At 40.2% G+C, this 14,808-nt stretch overlaps 1 protein-coding gene across 1 annotated transcript in view; it reads left to right on the forward strand.

The window, feature by feature from the left end:
• ASCC1 (activating signal cointegrator 1 complex subunit 1) overlaps nucleotides 1-14,808 on the forward strand; it is a 54,600-nt gene that overhangs the window by 7,870 nt on the left and 31,922 nt on the right. The window contains 2 exon segments of the mRNA XM_030570835.1: nucleotides 1,390-1,568; nucleotides 10,473-10,609. Of these exon segments, the coding sequence (XP_030426695.1) occupies nucleotides 1,390-1,568; nucleotides 10,473-10,609 (316 nt within the window).

A 14,808-nucleotide genomic window follows, 5' to 3' on the forward strand; every position in this document is an offset into this window, starting at 1 on the left:
TTCATCTGCAAACTTGCTGAGGATGCAGTCCACACCATCCTATAGATCATTAATGAAGATATTGAACAAAACCGGCCCCTGGACCGACCCTTGGGGCACTCCGCTTGATACCGGCTGCCAACTAGACATGGAGCCATTGATCACTATCTGTAGTCTTTAAAATTTCCTGCCTGTCAATACCGTTCAGAATCAGTGGATTGTGACCTTCTGAGGGTCATGAAAGGCAATTAGGAGGATTGTGAGGCCTTGAAAAATTAATTTAAAGCAATCCCCAGTCTCCACAAGCCTTTTCTTTCAAGGTCACATATTCTCTGTTAGCCTCTCAAAGCACAGACAATGGTGTATTATTACCATTGTTGTTATAGATACATCTTTTACTCTTTCTTTTGTAATAAATGTAAAGGGGTTATGCAAATGTTTAACTTCAAATAAGGGGTTGCCTACCTGAAAACTTGAGACAGTTATGCAGACATTTCAAGAGCAATTGAACTGAGAGAATCTTGTCACTTTGTTTGGCATCACAGCTCTATAAACACTTTAGGGACTACTTTTCTTTAGGCTGCTGAGGAGGAGAAGCAACCTTTTGAATGAAGTCATCCTAATTTTAAAGAGAAGCAAAAATGTAAGGCATTGAAGGAAAATTAATAGTCTAGCAAGACTTCTCTGGCTATGTTGAAGGGGTTTAGAATATCTTATTTTTCTACCTTTCCTCCTTTAAGACCTGGAATGAGGCTATGAAGATACAGTGCTGCCAGGTAATTAAAAAAGAATATTGCAGCCCCATACATTTCTCAAAAAGAACAGGAGTACTTGTGGCAGCTTAGAGACTAACATGCCACAAAAGTACTCCCGTTCTTTTTGCGGATACAGACTAACATGGCTGCTACTCTGAAACCATACATTTCTCAGTCGTTAATACTGCTATATATCAAGTAAGAAAGGGAAATAGTGATGCAGATAAACAAGGCTAATAGTACTATAGATAAATAACTATCCAATAGGGATCTAAGTTTATTTTTTAGCTTGCACTTAGTTTGGGGTAGTGACTTTTTTACAGTGTCTGGCACAATGTGCCCAAACTACTTGAGGTCTCTAGGTGCTACTGCAATACAAATGCTTAATAATAATATTGACTATAGTGAATTTAAATAAGTATTGAAGTTCTGTTTGATTGTCTTCTGTCCTGAGTCTTCTAGAATTTAATTTATATTCTTACTTAACTTGTCAATATACTAGAAGAATATGGATTGTTAAATGCATTAATAAGTACAGTGGAAAATCAGTATCTTTTAAATTAGTTCTTAGCTCTTGTGGACATCATAGCAAAATGTGACTAATCTTGTGTGGATTTCATATAGCTAAAATTGGTGTTACTTTGTTTGCTTTTAGTGATTACTGGACAACAGCGTAGTGGTGTCATTTCAGCCCGAACCCGGATTGATGTTCTTGTTGAGAGTTTCCGCAAGAAGCAGCCATTCACACACTTCCTGTCCTTTGCTCTCAACCAGCCTGCGATTCAGGAAAAATTTCTACAGTTCAAGGAGGAAGTATTGGAGAAATGCTCCAAGGTAGGGAACCATGATACTTGGAAGTAACTGACATAAAAATGGATGCTCTTCCCCAAGATGCTGCTTTATTTTATTGACGTTAAAGGCAAATTAAAATATATGCTGATAGGGGAGAAAATGTCACTTGTGTTTGTGGAATGCATAGATACAATAATAAATTATGAGGCCTTAAAAAGTAGACAATGAAAACTAGTTATATTGAAGATGCTGAGAGCACTCTAATGGAGGCTTTTGGAACATGGAATTATTTTTGTAATAAATTGATAGTAAAATATTTTCCAGAGATGTGAAGGAAACTGCGATTCAGAAGTTTTGGTTTTTAAAATTTGAAAACCATTAATGTACATAACCCTTGGCTGCATTTTACATGGTTTCTACTATAAATATCCAGCATGTGACAAGGGAGTTTAATAAGTTTGCTGCTGCCTTTTCACTGTCCCTTTGGCCCCGACATTGAACAAATGTGGGAATCGTTACCTTAACTTAGCCAGAAATGACTCGGTAGCATTTGACACAGTGCAAACATTATCACTTCACAACATTTTCTTTAGTCCACCAAGACTGTGCTGATATTACCTCTTGCTTGTTTTCAAATCTTAAACTGATAGCAGCAGGAAATAATTAGGCACAGAACTGAGAACAGAATTCAGTGAATGCTGTATAATCTTCCTTTAAAAAAAAAAAAAAAGATTAGCTTTCACCAGCACTAAATTCCATTGCAACTTGATAACCATGGAGTCTTCTCAGAACAGGTTCAGAAGAGAGAGCAGTGTTACGCTGCCATCCGCTGATGTATTCCAACACTAAGATGGGAGATTTACCTTTTAGGAAGGAGGGGCTAATTGAGTGTTCATGCCCATTCATTCATTGGCTTCTTTGCTGAGGCTGACAATGAGAGTGCTAGATTGTGTGCATATGATAGTCATTTCATTTATCTAGGGTCTGATACTGGTGCTCATCATAGTACCCAAGCACTTCCAAAGAATAAGAACGATAACTCTTTCGCTGTGAGCAAGAGGCAGGCGTAGTTTTTTAAAACCGCATATAGAAGATCAGGAGTGTTGGTGTAAGAGTGCCATTGAAGGAAGTCTAGACAGAGAGGTAGGTTTTGCATTCATCTCAGTGCAGCAAGATTAGTGCTCATTTTATCTAGCAGTGAGTACCATAATCTTGGCCTGGCTTCCTCTGTTGGTTTACAGTTCCGTTTTTCCAGTGGAACAAGCTGTTATGGAAAGAGATGGTCCTTCATGTCATGGGCACTTTCTAAGCAGAGCTCTTCTTGCCAGTTTTGTGCCGTAAGCACCATATATACCAAGATCACTGTTAGCTGTCTGGAGTTCCTCTTCTCCAGTTCCTTCAAAATCCTCTCCAGGCTGCCTTCCACCTCTTGCATATCATTGGAACTGTTTTCATCAAAGTCTTGACCTCTTCATAGCCAAAGCTCAGAAGCAGTACTCCATTCTCCTCCTCCTTGACCTGTCAGCTACCTTTTACAAAGTCAACCTTCTTCTTCTTCTTCTTGAAATCTCATCCTCCTTGGCTTCTGTGACTCTGTCCTTGCTTGGTAATAGGGGATTTCTTCATTGCTATTTGCTTCTTCAGTGTGTCCTTTGGAGGATTATTGTTTCTTTTTCCTTTACACTTTATCTCTGGGTTATCGCATTCACAAACAAAAGTTCAGTTACTATGTCTATCCTGATGGCTCACATATCTATCTCTCTTCTCCAGACTTGTCTCTTTCTGTCCAATATAAAATCTCTGCCTGTCTTTCTGACATCTTTTTGTGGATGTTTAGCCATTAGCTCAAGTTTAATATAGCTAAAACAAAACTCTTAATCTCCCTCCGCCCCTTCCTTTATTGATCACAGTTGACAACACCACCTTCTTTCCTGTCACTCAGGCCTGTGTGACCTGGATATCATTTTCAACTCACACCTCTGTCCTCACATCCAGGATATGTCTGAATCATGCCATTTATTTCTGTGTAACATCTCTAAAATGCCTACTTTTCATCTACGCATCATCTCGTGTCTCAGTCCTTTTCTCTGTCATTGACAAATGCAATTTTGCCCCTCTTGTATCCATTCAGAATGCTGCTGCAAAGATCATTTTCTTCGCCTTGGCTCCCTGTTCTCTATTACATCAAACACGTAAGCCACTTGTCTTTGCTTTCAAGGCCCTTCACAGCCTACCCCAAACCTACCTATCATTGCTCATTTGCTAATGAAATTTTAGTTCTCACCTCTTGAGTGGCCCATGACACTAGCTTTCATTTCCCACTAGTTAAATTTTCAAACAAGCATCTTTATGCTTTCTCTCATGTTGCCTTATTGTTTGCTTATATTCCCCGATCTGTTGTCTCTTGCCCTATGCTAAGACTGTATGCCCTTTGAGGCAGGCACCATCTGTTTGCATGGTACCTAGCGCAATGGCGGTCCTGGTCCAGGATTAGCGCTTTTAAATACCATGGTAATACAAATACACAACTTATTTCATCGTCTGTCAATTAGTTATGGCTTTTGGTCACTACAGACTCAGGTTGCTTTCAGACCAGGCACCCAGAAATAAAAGCCCTCATCAGTAGTATGGATGATGTAGCTGCGAATGTATAAAACTTATCAGTGAGATATGTTCATTAACTGCATAATCAACAGGTAGAAATGTTAGGCATTTTTAGGGCTTTCCTAAAATGATGGGGATTGGTGTTTTACTTTGCTTCCTTAGTGAATGTATTTGGATTAATTTAATGTATATTGTACACATCTTTCTTGATAATTTTAAGTATGCCAAAAATTTGATGATAAACTATACTCTTTAAAGTAGAAGTTGTTTTGCAGTATCACTTTTCAATACCTCTGTATGTTTTGTTTTAGATTATAAAATCCTTAAAATAAGTTCTCTCTCTTTCCTCCTCCTCCATTTCTTTCTCTGCTAATGTTGCTCCTGTTCCATCAGTGAATAGAAATACTGATTTTTCTCTCAGCATTGCCCCTTCAGATTCTTGTAAATAGCTTACTTGACATTTTGGCTTCAGGTCTAAAAATATTTTTTGCCACTCTTTATCAGGATTCAGATCCTCAATTTTTATTATTATTAACTTTTCTATATTGAATTTAGTCACCGGCAAAGATTTATGTTTTATGTATGTAAGATTTGGGGATTGTGGTGCTTTCACTTTTCAGCCACCTTCCTTTGAGTTTTTCATGAGTGTTCATAGATACACAGAATATATTGCAACTCCATATGTCTTTCAATCATTCCACAGCCAGTAATGGCACTGTATCGCACAGCAGGGTCTGCTAGAAAGCACATCAGTAATGAAAACCAGTAATTCAAAACTATGCTTCACAGTGCCAGAAGAGAGCTTATGGAGCTGTCCACAATACAGTAATAGGGGATTTCTCAGGATGCTTAGAGAAACTTGAATAGATTTTAGGTATAGAAACTGTATCTTTGTTTGTGCTGCAGATTCAAAATAGTGCAGAGTCAGTTAATGACTCCAGTACTCAAAAGAAGCTTTCTAGTGGTAGTAAATAAGGAAAAGTCCAGGTGTGTAAGTTAGCATTTCTTCTGATTGTTGAGCATTTGTGCAGGATTCTTTCTTCTCTAAAATTGTTACCATGACAACCATTCATCTATATTTTGTAATGATGTAGTCTTGCATGTCAGTATATACTTTGTATTAGTTTTTTGGCTTCACAAGATTTTATAAGTTCACAGTTGCATTAAAATGCCAAAAATCTTAAGCATTATCAGAGCCACTTACGTTGGTTAGGCAGCCAGACAATGAAGTGGCAAAAATAGAATACTAGGGCCAATATTTAAATGTATGCCATCTGTCTCTGACTAGGGGGATGGTACCATTTGGGAGACAGGTTTCTGGGTGATCTTGAAAGGCTTGCATCATGGACCATCAAGGGGAGGGAAGGACTGAAATGTTTATAGCTGATTCTGGGGGTGGAAAAGTATCCATGCATGGCAGTCTCCACCATCCTTCAATGGCTGGTTATGGAGCAACATTGCCAAGAAAAACGTGCAAAGATTGAAAGAACCATACAAGTGCTGCCTTTATATGTATAGCAGGCTGCAGCTGTAATGTGGGAGGGAAAATACAATTACTATGGTGTTTGGCAGTCTATAAATATCAAATGTAGATAATTACATGAGATGAAAGGAAGGTATCCAAAGGGTGGGTGTGTGGGTGTGAGAGAGAGAGCTTTTCAACCTCCACTCCAGTTTCTAGTGTATCTGTGATTCCTTAGGTTGTTCTGAGGAATTGTGAATTACCCTGCTCATTCCTTGTAGGTGCATACATCAGTATTGGAAAGGCATATAATTGGGGGTAAGAAATAAAAATGCTCTTAAACTCTCATGTAAATATTAGATCCTTGGGTAGCAGAAAAGATAAAACTGGGAAGGAGGAAGCTCAGTATCAAATAGTTTATTCATGCACCTTGCCAAAAAGGATTTTGTTCTGGAACTTGGTCTCTCAGTCCCTGATCTAATGGGTTGGGAGTACTGCAGACACACAGTGCTTGGGCTCTGGGAAGAGAAAGCGAGTGCTTCAAATAAAATTTTGTCTGGCATTCTATCAAAATTATGATATCCAGGATAGAAGGCCTCAGCAGTGAGGAAGGAGTCAAATATTTAATGGGGAAGAAGTTGGATCCTAAAAGTTACCATGGGGTAGTTAATTGTCCCCCTCACTCTCTGGAAGTAGAAATGGTTAGTCATTTCCCTTCTACCCTAAATATATATTTGTGAATGAGATTGTAATATTTTTGTTGTATCACAGTCATGGAAGGTAGGAAAATTGAATTCAGAATTTTATCAATTTTTATGAAAGATCTGCTTTCCTTTTAGGCCAGCTCTGCATCAACTGAGTTGTGTGTGTGTGTGTGTGTGTGTGTGTGTGTGTGTGTGTGTGTGTGTGTGTGTGTGTGTGTGTGTGTGTGTGTGTGTGTGTGTGTGTGTGTGTGTGTTTAAATATAGATGCAAAAAAAGTGGTAGGCCTAGATTGGGAACACAATTATTTTGTTCCCTGTATAGAATTGCAATAGCTTTTCAGTATGGACAACATATGTGACTCTTCGGGGAATAAATGTGTATAAAGTTAGTTAGTATTCAGTGTGTTTTGTTTCATTTCATAAAACCTTCATATATTACTTGGCTTACTACTTCTTTCAAACAAAAGTGGTTCTTTCCTCCACAGGTTGGGGAAAATCACAATCCTGTAATCTGTTCTCCTTCCCTTCCTTAGCGCTTATTATGTTCCCTGTACACTGAAGCTGCTAACAAGAGGTAGAACACTTTGGCACGTCTGACAGTGACTTGCCGTCCAGTAGAGGGCAGTGTTTAGAAGGCAGGAATATGCCAAAATCTTAGTGATGTTATGTAGTGTTTCTTAAAGGGAATATTTTAAATAGAAACTTCAGTATGTTTTTTAGGATTCCAAGTTCGTGAGCAGTGGATTTTTTTAGAGAAGCAGTGATTTCCTTTATTTTTGTTTGAATGCCAGTGCATTTTAAGGAACAGTAGGCATAGATGGAAGGTTTTTTTTTTAATTGGTTAACAGCTACCACTTTGCACTTACTTAGCACCTTATGTGCAAGGATCTTGAATCGTTTCACAAATTTTATTATGCCTCATTGCATCCATGTGAGCAGTGGTCAAAGTCGATCACAATAGGAGGGAGTATTCATCTATTATTTTCCCTTGTCATCAGAGATATTTATGTTGAGTGAAGTGGTTTTAGATACATTAGATATGAACCTCTTTTAGATACATTTCTTCTTATCCTATCTCTTCCCTTTGCTGCATCCATTGTGGTAATTGATGCAGCAAAGGGAAGAGAGAGGATAAGAAGAAATGTATGTAAAAGAGGTTCATATTCCCAGGCAGTATCGTAATCACCTAAACAAAAATAATGCTCTTGTGTCTGCAATGTGTGGAGCTGCTGGTGTCTGCATTTCTACCAGAATGAAGTCTCCATATTGATGTAAAACAAACAAAATGTGACACTTAAGAAAATTCCTGTGTTTTAGAAGATAACCCTTGCAAAATAGATTTTATGCATAATGTGCCTTCCCATGGAAGGGAGAGGTAGCTGGCAGGAAACTGTTATTTCTTCCTTCCCTTCTTCCTCTTTTAGGGAGGAGAAGCAGCAGTGGTGGTTTTCTCCCTTTTCTTGCTCCCTTTGTAGGGCAGAGAAGGCAAAAAAGATTTGTCCCCTATTCTCTCTTCCCAGTGGGATGTGGGACGCTTGGGACAGATGCTCCTTCAGAGGAGAGAAGGCAAATAGGAGATTTATTCTTAGCTAGGACACCTTTTCTTGCACTATCAGATGCTGATGTAGCTTCTCCACCTGCTGCTCAGGAACCTCAGCCATGCACTAGCTCTTCTGATTTCAGATTCCCATGCCTAGTGAGTCTGCACTTTATGAAACATACTTAACCTGGGCAAGAAGAGGAAAGCTCTGTTGTACTGAATTTATCCAAAACCAGGCTAAGAGGAAGAGAGGGAGCTGCACTTCCTTCTGCTTGCCTCTCACTTTAGCCCATGCCTGTAACATAGGGAACTGCTATATTCATTTTGCAGGTGGAGAAACAGTCAGTCAAATTAAATGAGTTGTCCAGTTTGATTAATCGTGAGTGTTGGAAATAGAACTCAGGGCTTCTGGATCCCTATCCCTTGTTCTGAACGCTACACCACACTCCCTTCTATATATACATAGTGGGCATTTGAGCTATGAAGTTTTCGTGGATATTTGGATGATGTCCATAGGGCACCATAGTGGTGAATGTTGATTTGGCCCATATCTTGTGGACACTTTCTCCCTTGATGTCCATTTGACTTTCCTTAACCCTTGTACTGAATGTGTGCTGGTTTCCTGTTAATTGTCTCTGCTGGCCAACTGGTACTCAGATATGATTGATGCCGTTACTGAGTGCAGTTTTAAAAGAAAAATCAATGAAGTACAGTGGTATGGTAGTGGCTGCTAATGATCAATCATAAGCTGGGGATATGAACAAGAGGGTTAAAATCTATCTGCATCTAAGTATACAGCTTCTGGCCACTCAGTCCTATGACATTTGGAGGCAGATTTTGAAACTTTTGTTTTTCGAGAAGACTCAGCTCAGATACAGCATCTTTTCTTGGAAGATTTAGCATCTGTGGTTCTGCAACACAGGAAGGGTGAGACAAGGATTTCTGGGGTAGGCCTGAGATCCTTGGGACTACACAGGGAAGATACTGTGGATCTCGGGCTGTTCATTGGGGTCCTCCTTCTTCCCAGTACAGAAGACGTAGCATACCCAGGTGATGTGCAGCCACTGGCTCTGCACTCACCAATCCTTATTCAGATACCTTCAACTGGTGTTTGAAAACTGCAGAAGGGACAGCTCCTCAGGCCGATAATAGGTTAGACAGCACAATATGCATTATCTTTTCACCCTTCACCATCTGCTTCATGAGATTAGGGTAGTTCTTCTCTCTTGCAAGTTACTTATTTATTGTGTTAATTTGTATTCTGTTCATTGTCATCTGTATGCATTACAGAAATTAAAATGAATTGTTGCCAACAAATGGAATAAATCCATCCTACCTCCAGATTCTATCTCCTTCTCCATCCACTGATGGGCTAAATATCCTCCGGCTACAGACCTGAGTTAAAAACCAAAGAAACAAATCTCTTGCACTGCATCCTAAATATGTCTTAAAGCAGAGGGAGCACAGAGTGTTTTTCAGTTTCATTTTGGGGCCATGCAGAATATAGAAAAGCTAGAGAATTGAAACCAAGTGTACTCTCAAACAGGAAATCCATCCTTACCTGTGCTTTTGAGGTTGCTTCTCAAGGTAATTTTCTTTTGTTGAAAAGCTACTGCATTGGGTTGAAATATGCAGATGGTTTTGACACCACTGTGTCAGGATTTTGGCATTAATTCAGCAGTGAATTAATTAACGCCACGCAAAGTGCTCTTTCCTCCCCCAGGACCTGAGAGTGCTGCCTCTAAAGTGCTGCCAGGCTTTGCCAACTTGTGACTGAGAGCAAGCTCCTGCATGGGATCTTGTGGTCTCACAGGTCGCTGGACTGGTCTATAAGTACAAATATAAAAAAAACTGTGGATGTTGCCGTTAAGTATGAAAAATGCTGGGTGAAATGTGAGGTTTTAATCCTGTGTCAGGAGTAAGGACCTGCTACTAGCCTGCTTACCTACTGATTTTAACCCCAGGCAGCCTAATCAGAAAAGCTGGGCCCAAATTGAGCCACCTGATTGGCTGAGCTGCCTGATTGGCTGTGAGATTTGCAGATCTACTCCTAAGATCATCAGCAGCAGTAGGGTATGGGCTTCTCACAGCATTCGCCCATGGCTGCGATAGCTCCTGTGCTTGCTTATTCCCAACCTTGCTCCCACCCTGTTCCAGTCCTACTCCTACCTTGGACACAGCCCTGCTCCTGCCTTGCCTCGCCTCACTCCAGGTAACCTGACTCAGACCCTGGGCTCTGGCTCTGACAGCTAGCCTCTGACCCTGGGCTCCAGCTCCTGGTTCCTGACTCTTGCTCTGACCAATAGGCACAGCTGCGCACATCCCAGGCCGTAACACCCTGACAACGTGAGACAGGATACCATTTAAACAGGTCAAAGAGGAGTTTTGAAATATAGCTCTGAATCTTGTGTAGAAATTTTAAAGGCTTCGTCTCAGATAATGAACTTTATTTTGAGCCAGGGAAATACATGTGCCTTTCCAGCGGTGTGGTAAGTATCGTTTCGTGTTCTCTTGGGGCTAATAGGATGGGCTTTTTAAGTTTTGGTGCTAGAAATTGTGACTTAAGTAGAAATAATTTTGAAATAAACTGTGTCATATAGTTACCCACTAAATCTGTTTTTGTTACCTTTTCAATAGGATCATGGAGTCAATAGCAGTCTGTTCCAGAACCCAGCAAAGCTCCATCTTACTATTGGGACACTAGTGCTCCTGAGTGAGCAGGAGACCCGGAAGGCATGCGAACTCCTGCAGAGAAGTAAAGAGGACTTTATTGAGTAAGTGAAATAAAGGCATGATGGGGGAGGGGCATGGTCACTGAGTGCAGATTTTTGAAGAACCAAACTAATTTTAGAACATGGGTAACTAATGCAGGAGAGATTGGTTCACCTATTTGTTGTAATTCAGCAGTTTTGAATCATTGTTTGAAAATTTGTAAAATGCTGAAACATTTCAAACAAAACCACCCAGAAGAAAGACAAGGACATAGTTGTATTTTGCCTCTATAACTGAGGACTTTCTCTGTGTGCCAGAAACCTTCAGCAGTTATTTCTTTATACCCAGTAGTCCTCATTGTTTTACTCTGGACACAGATTATTTTTTCCTCTGCCGGCCACAAGAGCAGGAGGAATTCAATGTATTAATGCTTTTTGTCTGCAACAGTCTCAGGCATGTTACCTCCCTTCTGCCTAAGAACAGATGCTAATATACCCATGGAATGCATTTCCTGAGGCAAGTATCAGAGGGGTAGCCGTGTTAGTCTGGATCTGTAAAAGCAGCAAAGAATCCTGCGGCACCTTATAGACTAACAGACGTTTTGGAGCATGAGCTTTCGTGGGTGAATACCCACTTCCTCAGATGCATGTAGTGGAAATTTCCAGGGGCAGGCATGTATATGCTACATGCATCTGAGGAAGTGGGTATTCACCCACGAAAGCTCATGCTCCAAAACATCTGTTAGTCTATAAGGTGCCGCAGGATTCTTTGCTGCTTTTCCTGAGGCAAGTAGCCCTGTGCAGAAAACCTTAAAGACAGGATGAACTGTATAAGTAATCAGTCTGAAATATTAGCTCATTGCTGCTATGGCACTAAGGTTGTCATAATTTCCATGTTAAAACCATAATATTTGAGGTTTAGAACTAGCTGAAAACTTGGTCTAAGGGGTGTTGTACTGAGATAATTTGACTACAACCCAGAAATATTAGACCGCCTGAGAGAGTTTTTTCTTTCTACCAAAATTTTGCAAAAATTTTTTAGTATACAAGACTATTCCTTGATTTCTGACAGCTGTGCATGAGGAATTGTACATGCAGCTGCCATGAACCATCCATGGGAATCACACATGGCTAAAATTCTCATTACTGCTTTAAAATGAAGACTTCAGACTTTTACAGCATTATGCAGAATAAAAGTTAAATATGATTAAACACCCATGAAAATTTCAGCATCCCTCTTATCAGGAGGGGTCTGCCTTTATATTGTGAAGGCTACCATCTTCCTTGTAAACAAATAAACTCTGATAGAATCTTTCTCATAGATTGTCATGGGAAAAAACACTGTCATTTGAGTAATTTAATTCCTTAAGTTACTTCCCATACCCCCAAAATTAAATATATGTTGATAGTTTTGTTTTTAATTCACTTCCATTTATTTACATCTATATGCAGATTATGGATTTGTACACTACATGAAGATAAACAACACTCTTGCACATCTTCTTAGAATGAGTACTCCTAAGACGTGTTTTCCTATTACCTGTGTGTGCATACACTCCTGCTCCTCTTTCCCTAACTTTTGGAATGGGGTGTGGTGTGCTGGAAGAGAGAGGCTTACTTACCGGAGTGTTTCACTCTCTCTTTATTCTAGTTCAGAAGATCATCACAAAGGGGGTTTCGCTAGCAGGTGCACTGAAGATAAGCTAACAAGATTAGTACAAAGTCATACATGCATCTTATTAGCTTTTTTATATTACTTCTCCCTGCTTGAGACACTCCCTTTATATTCTAGGAGACTTTCCAGTGTAGAGAATGGAGCTTACCAACAGAGAAATCATACTCCACCTCTCCCACCACTTCTCTGGTTTGTGAAGGGGGATGAGAGGCATGCACATATGTACCCATAAGGAAAGGGGATACACTTCATAGGAACATAAGTGCTTGGGGAGAACAAATTATAGACTGTCTGCCTGTGAAGTAACTAAAGACGGTTTCAAACAAAATGGTATTTACTTTCATTATTTTTAAATGCATGTTGAAAGTACTTAAAAACTACACTCAATGTCAAGTGCTTTTCCCAATGAAAATCCTTCACAGTTATGCTCTTCACAGGGAAAAGAACAGCCTCTGTGAAACAAGTAAGTTTAATTATTTTTATTGTAAAATTTGTAAAAAGCCAGTTCCTTTTTTTTTTTTTGGTTTTTATTTGTATAGGTCATAAATGTTGAAAAATTACTTAGTGCATGGTTTAGAGCATGTGATGAATAAATAAAGTGCAGATTGAAATGTTTTTGTAGTACAGTGGTTGACTGGTCGATCCTGGGGAGTCTTCTAGTCGATTTGCGATCTCTGCTGGTATAGCAGGGCTGCTGCTGAGGCAGGCTCCCTGCCTGCCATGGCCCCCATGATCCTGGGGGGAGGGGGGGCTAGGAGCCCCGCGCTGCTCCTGCCTGCAAGCAACACTGCCACATCTCCCATTGGTCAGGAATGGGGAACTGTGACCAATTGGAGCTTTGGGGGAAGTGCCTGAATAGAGGGGCAGTGAATAGAGCCACATGCCCCCTGCCCTCCTTCCCAGGGGCCACAGAGGAGCGTTGTCCCCTTTTGGGAGCAGCGTGGGGCGTGGCAGGCAGGGAGCCTGCCTTAGCCTGTAAGTTCCTCCCTCGGGAGGCCACACCCCAGGCCCTAGCTCTGAGCCCCCTCCCAGAGGTTGCACCCCTCACCCGCTCCTGCACCCCAGCCCCCTGCCCCAGGCTCAGCCCAGAGCCTCATCCAACATGGCGAACCCCTTGGCCCCAGCCAGACCTCACACCCACTCCCAAACCCCAGCCTGGTGAAAGTAAGTGAGGGTGGAGGAGAACAAGTGATAGAGGGAGTGGGGGATGCAGTGGGCTGGTCTTTGGGGTAGGGGCAGGGTCTCGGGGAAGAGGCAAGATAGATCCTGGGTTGCCCTTAAATTTACAAAGTGATCTTGGGATAAAAAGGTTGGAGACCACTGTTGTAGTAGTTCTTGACATGGTAAGATATCAGTTGCTGCTTTTCACACAGTAAATATTGTTTTAAAATACAAAAACTCTCTCTAAACACATACCTTTAAAGATAAGCACAATTGTTTCTTAAAGTTCTGTATGACGGTCACCCTGTAGAGAGGACCAGCCACAAGGTCTGCACATGGCTTAAGTTCCCTTTAGGGTTCAGGATTTTTTAACTATAGCAAGGGCTTATGTGAAAAGAGCTGAGAAGTTAGTCATTTATATAGAACCCTTTAAGAAAACTCAAATAATTAGAATATGATGAATAGCTGTTTTGGGGTAAAATGTAAAGCCAGGTGGTTTGAAGTGGCTAAAAACATAATGTTCTCTGAAGGGGGAATTTCCTTATTTGGATAAAAGAATTTTTTAGTAAACTTGAATATATATAATCCTTATATAATAGTGAAGAGGGTCACTCCCTTTATATGTTTTCTCTATTTTAGGTTGTCTCCACTATATGAACACTCAACACATGGGCAATGTAAATAAAAGGATAGCATTTTTGTTTAAATATCTAATACACTTTCAATCCCCAAAAAGTCCCAAATTCACTCACTGAAGGGAAGAATTTTATAGGTTTATTTCAAGCAAGGTCCTTTCTTTTTTTAATTCAGAAAATATTTATAGCTGTTTCTGACACACGATTTCAAAGGGGACCTTAATATTTTGAGGGAATTGATGATGATTATTCTTAACAGGCATTTTTATGAATCTTATGGGTATTATATAATAGCATCAGTACATATGCGAAACTTCCCCAACTTAGAGTTCTGTTTGTTTGTGCGTTGATGATAGAGTATGAGTTAGTCTGTTTGTTGATCTCTTTTAATTATAACATCAGATATCCAGTGTACAATATAGGTCTCCATTTCAGCTCTCCAATGGCATTTTAACATCTTCTGAGGGTTCTCAATGCTATGTAAACTTTTCCTCTGAGTATATCTGTTAGCATGAAAGCAAATGGAGCCACCATTCTGCACTCAGCAATAATCTACACATAGCCAGGGACACTCTAGAACCTGGCTTGATATAAGAGAGAATGTTGGTCAGGGCCCTGTTAGCACCTACTTTCTCCAAAATACTTCAAGATAAATTTGGAAGAGACCACAGTTCAATGGCATCCTTGAAATGACAGCAGGCTTGTAACGAAGCAACCTACCATTTTATACTGGACCGAATATAATGGGATATATATCAAAGACCTATTGATGCTTTAGTCCATTACTTTCT

Source organism: Gopherus evgoodei, chromosome 7 (assembly GCF_007399415.2).
Source record: "Gopherus evgoodei ecotype Sinaloan lineage chromosome 7, rGopEvg1_v1.p, whole genome shotgun sequence".
NCBI lineage: Eukaryota > Metazoa > Chordata > Testudines > Testudinidae > Gopherus > Gopherus evgoodei.